General features: G+C 36.0%; 1 protein-coding gene across 1 annotated transcript in view; it reads left to right on the forward strand.

The window, feature by feature from the left end:
• Positions 1–5,081, forward strand: part of LOC132514284 (anoctamin-5-like) — a gene marked incomplete at its 3' end in the record, with an annotated part of 28,199 nt that extends 23,118 nt beyond the window's left edge. The window contains exon 6 of the mRNA XM_060138909.1: positions 4,968–5,081. Within this exon, the coding sequence (XP_059994892.1) occupies positions 4,968–5,081 (114 nt within the window). The remainder of the gene's footprint in view (positions 1–4,967) is intronic.
• Positions 5,082–6,000: the final 919 nt, after the last annotated feature.

The raw sequence follows: 6,000 nt of genomic DNA on the forward strand, positions 1-6,000 counted from the left end.
AAGGAAATTCTCTAGGCAGGAGACACACAACAAGGAAAAGACCTACAATAACAAACCCAAAACAATTAAGAAAATGGTAATTAATAGGAACATGCATATTGATAATTATCTTAAATGTAAATGGATTAAATGCTCCAGCCAAAAAACATAGACTGGCTGAATGGATATAAAAACAAGACCTGTATATATGCTGTCTACAAGAGACTCACTTCAGACCTAGGGACACATAGAGACTGAAATTGAGGGGATGGAAAAAGTTATTCCATGCAAATGGAAATCATAAGAAAGCTGTAGTAGCAATTCTCATATCAGACATAATTGACTTTAAAATAAAGACTATTACAAGAGACAAAGAAGGACACTACATAATGATCAAAGGATCAATCCAAGAAGAAGATATAACAATTGTAAATATTTATGCACCCAAATAGGAGCACCTCAATACATAAGGCAAGTACTAACAGCCATAAAAGGGGAAATCGACAGTAACACAATCATAGTAGGGGACTTTAACACCCCACTTTCACCAATGGACAGATCATCCAAAATGAAAATAAATAAGGAAACACAAAATTTAAATGACACATTAAACAAGATGGACTTAAATGATATTTATAGGACATTCCATCCAAAAACAACATAATACACTTACTTTTCAAGTGCTCATGGAACATTCTCCAGGATAGATCATATCTTGGGTCACAAATCAAGCCTTGGTAAATTTAAGAAAATTGAAATTGTATCAAGTATCTTTTCTGACCACAATGCTATGAGACTCGATATCAATTACAGGAAAAAAGCTACTAAATAACCAAGAGATCACTGAAGAAGTCAAAGAGGAAATCAAAATACCTAGAAACAAATGACAATGAAAACATGACACAACAACCCAAAACCTATGGGATGCAGCAAAAGCAGTTCTAAGAGGGAGGTTTATAGCAATACAGTGCTACCTCAGGAGACAAGAAACATCTCAAATAAACAACCTAACCTTACACCTAAAGCAATTAGAGAAAGAAGAACAAAAAACCTCCAAAGTTAGCAGATGGAAAGAAATCATAAAGATCAGATCAGAAATAAATGAAAAAGAAATGAAGGAAATAATAGCAAAGATCAATAAAACTAAAATCTGGTTCTTTGAGAAGATAAACAAAATTGACAACCATTAGCCAGACTCATCAAGAAAAAAGGGAGAAGACTCAAATCAATAGAATTAGAAATGGAAAGGGAGACATAACAACTGACACTGAAGAAATACAAAGGATCCTGAGAGATTACTACAAGCAACTATATGCCAATAAAATGGACAACCTGGAAGAAATGGACAAATTCTTAGAAAAGCACAACGTTCTGTGACTGAACCAGGAAGAAATAGAAAATATAAACAGACCAATCACAAGCACTGAAATTGAAACTGTGATTAATAATCTTCCAACAAACAAAAGCCCAGGACAAGATGGCTTCACAGGCGAATTCTATGAAACATTTAGAGAAGAGCTACACCTATCCTCAAACTCTTCCAAAATATAGCAGAGGGAGGAACACTCCCAAACTCATTCTGTGAGGCCACCATCACCCTGATACCAAAACCAGACAAAGATGTGACAAAAAAAGAAGACTACAGGCCAAAATCCCTGATGAACATAAATGCAAAAATCCTCAACAAAATACTAGCAAACAGAATGCAACAGCACATTAAAAGGATCATGCGCCATGATCAAGTGGGGTTTATCCCAGGAATGCAAGGATTCTTCAATATACACAAATCAATCAAAATGATACACCATATAAACCAACTGAAGGATAAAAGCCATATGATAATCTTAATCAATGCAGAAAAGTTTTCAACAAGATTCAACACCCATTTATGATAAAAACTCTCCAGAAAGTAGGCATAGAGGGAACTTACCTCAACATAGTAAAGGCCATATATGCCAAACCCACAGCCAACATTGTTCTCAATGGTGAAAAATTGAAACCATTTCCACTAAGAGCAGGAACAAGACAAGGTTGCCCACTCTCACCACTCTTATTCCACATAGTTTTGGAAGTTTTAGCCACAGCAGTCAGAGAAGAAAAAGAAGTAAAAGGAATCCAAGTCGGAAAAGAAGTAGTTAAAATGTCACTGTTTTCAGATGACATGATACTATATATACCGAATCCTAAAGATGCTACCAGAAAACCAGTAGATCTAATCAATGAATTTTGTAAAGTAGCAGGATACAAAATTAACGCACAGAAATCTCTTGCATTCCTATACACTAATGATGAAAAATCTGAAAGAGAAATTAAGGAAATGCTGCCATTTACCATTGCAACAAAAAGAATAAAATACCTAGGAATAAACCTACCTAAGGAGACAAAAGACCTGTATGCAGAAAACTATGACACTGATGAAAGAAAGATGATACAAACAGGTGGAGAGATATACCATGTTCTCTGATTGGAAGAATCACCATTGTGAAAAAGACTCTACTACCCAAACCAATCTGCAGATTCAGTGCAATCCCTATCAAACTACCACTGGCATTTTTCACAGAACTATAACAAAAAATTTCACAATTTGTATGGAAACACAAAAGACCCCGAATAGCTAAAGCAATGTTAAGAATGAAAAACGGAGCTGGATGAATCAGGCTCCCTGACTTCAGACTATACTACAAAGCTACAGTAATCAAGATGGTATGGTACTGGCACAAAAACAGAAATATAGATCAATGGAACAGGATAGAAAGCCCAGAGATGAACTCACACACATATGGTCACCTTATCTTTGATAAAGGAGGCAAGAATATACAATGGAGAAAAGACAGCCTCTTCAATAAGTGTTGCTGGGAAAACTGGACAGCTACATGTAGAAGAATGAAATTAGAACACTCCTTAACACCATACACAAAAATAAACTCAAAATGTATTAAAGACCTAAATTTAAGGTGAGACACTAAAACTCTCACAGGAAAACATAGGCCGAACACCCTATGACATAAATCACAGCAAGATCCTTTTGGACACACCTTCTAGAGAAATGGAAATAAAAACAAAAATAAACGAATGGGACCTAATGAAACTTAAAAGCTTTTGCACAGCAAAGCAAACCATAAACAAGACAAAAAGACAACCCTCAGAATGGGAGAAAATAATTGCTAATGAAGCAACTGACAAAGGATTAATCTACAAAATATACAAACAGCTCATGCTGCTCAATATCAATAAAACAAACAACGCAATCCAAAAATGGGCAGAAGACCTAAATAGACATTTCTCCAAAGAAAATATACAGATTGCCAACAAACACATGAAAGCATGCTCAACATCACTAATCATTAGAGGAGTACAAATTAAAACCACAATGAGGTATCACCTCACACGGGTCAGAATGGCCATCATCAAAAAATCTAGAAGCAACAAATGCTGGAGAGGCTGTGAAGAAAAGGGAACCCTCTTGCACTGTTGGTGAGAATGTAAATTGATACAGCCACTGTGGAGAACAGTATGGAGGTTCTTTAAAAACTAAAAATAGAACTACCATATGACCCAGCATTCCCACTACTGGGCATATACCCTGACCAAACCATAATTCAAAAAGAGACATGTACCACAATGTTCACCGCAGCTCTATTTACAATAGCCAGGACATGGAAGCAACCTAAGTGTCCATTGACAGATGAATGGATAAAGAAATGTGGTACATATATACAATGGAATATTACTAAGCCATAAAGAGAAACGAAATTGAGTTATTTATAGTGAGGTGGATGGACCTAGAGTCTGTCCTACAGAGTCAAGTAAGTCAGAAAGAAAAACAAATACCATATGCTAACACATATATATGGAATCTAAAAGAAAAAAAATGTTTCTGAGGAATCTAGGGGCAGGACAGGGATAAAGACACAGACATAGAGAGTGGACTTGAGGACACAGGGTGGGGGAAGGGTATATACAAATGTAGACTAGATAGCTAGTGGGAAGCAGCCGTATGACACAGAGAGATCAGCTCAGTGCTTTGTGACCACCCAGAGGGGTGGGATGGGGAGGGTGGGAGGGAGATGCAAGAGGGAAGGGATATGGGGATATATGTGTATGTATGGCTGACTCACTTTGTTATATGCAGAATCTAACAACATTGTGGGGCAATTTTACACCAATAAAGATATTTTAAAAAAAGGGAAAATAAAGTTTATGGAACCAAAAAAGTAAAAAAAAAAAAAAAAAAGTTATGGTCAGCTTGGGAAGATTCTTTTAACCTCTATTCTCTCCTGCCTTAGAAATAAACTTTTTTTTGAGATTAAAAAAAAATAGAAAAAAAAATAGAACAGTGCTAAAATGGCCAAAGTCAGCAGTCAGAAAAGCAGAAATACTGGAAAGTTCCTGCAAGACAAAAAACAGATGAGATTGAATTGAGAAATATACAAAAGCAGAGGACACAAAGCCCAAATTATATGGAGGAAAAAACTGATAAAAATATGTAAATGATTGCAAAGTAGTTGCAGAGGTGTGATAATCTTGAGTTAATAAATTCTGATATCAAGAAAAGGCCCTATTCAAAACATCAGAGTAATTAATGAAAAGTATTCAAGACAGCTTGGCCAAGTGTCAATTCTACTCCATATTATCTTACCTGAACTATTAGTAGCAGTGGTATTAGACTCTAACTTGAAACCCTGATTATAGTATGAATTCTGGTACAAAGGACTCCCAGAGGAGCTTGGGACAGGAGAAAAAAAATAACTTATATGACCCATTCCCCCTCTCCCCAAGGGAATAAGGAGCTCTCATACCCAGGAGGTGAAATACCTGTGACTCCATACAACCCCAACCTCTACATCTTCCCCCAAACAAAAAGGGGAAAGTTCCTTCCATAATCAGAGCCTGTACTGAGGCAAAGTAGACTCTGTTAAATTGTGACTTGAAAAAATATAGAAAGAATAAAGTTCTGAAATGTGTGTTTCTTTATGCTTACCTTATAGGTTTATTATATTCTCTCACGGTGTCCTTTTGGCATAGAGGATGGGAAGAAAAGGTTTGGGATTGAAAGACTGCTAAATTCTCACACTTATTCATCTGCCTTTCCACTCCATGATGTAAGTATGTGCTTGGTCTTGAAATACTGAGCCCATTTTCCCTTTCCCACATTCAGAGGCTGCCTTGTTGGGAGAAGGAATCTTCCATTTGCTTCCTGTTTTATGACGGGTTGCTTAATCTCGCTCATGTTGGGAAAATCCCCACAGACTGCCTAGGTCCAAGCTGAGAACTATGCTGAAACACATAGTTAATACCTCTCTACATTGAGATTTCGGTGGAAATTCATTTAAAAATTACTACATTTGCACCTGAATTTTCTTTAGAACACATATTGAAAATAGCAGTTTTATTAAAAGAATATTTCAGGACATAACTTTTGGAAATTTCTATCCATCAAATCTTTTCTTATTTATAAAGTTAAGTTGTAAAGGACTTAAATTGCATACATTCATGTATTCATTCGTCAAATGTATAATTGGTTTTAATTATATGTAAAGAATTCTGTTAGGTATTACTGGAACACAACTATGAATCCAAGCTCACAGACTAGGAATTTCTGGGAAATAAAGCATAAGTACAACTGCAAAAAAAGCTAAAGACCTCAGTCCATAAGAAAGATTCAGACAAACAACCGAGATTCTGGAGTAGGATTGAGGCTGGCAGATCATGTACAAAAATATTGAGTTCAACAAAGAAGTGACATTTTATAAGGTGCACCCATTCAACCAAACCTAAAACTTGGCTTGTCAACTGAGATAGCCTAGTTTCTGGGGGTTTCTGAGAGAAACCTTTCCTTTTGGATATTCAGTGTTTAAATTTCATCACCTGTTGTCAGTAGATATTATTTGGCTGAACACATATAAACTAGTTTGGATCATCTCCTGGAACCTTGGTTTCCTTTTTTCCTGTTTAACTCGCTATACTTGTAAAGACTTTTTGATGATGAGCTCTTTTCAAGAAACACATTCCTTTGGAATA

Source organism: Lagenorhynchus albirostris, unplaced genomic scaffold (genome assembly GCF_949774975.1).
Source record: "Lagenorhynchus albirostris unplaced genomic scaffold, mLagAlb1.1 scaffold_435, whole genome shotgun sequence".
In the NCBI taxonomy this organism is placed as follows: Eukaryota; Metazoa; Chordata; class Mammalia; order Artiodactyla; family Delphinidae; genus Lagenorhynchus; species Lagenorhynchus albirostris.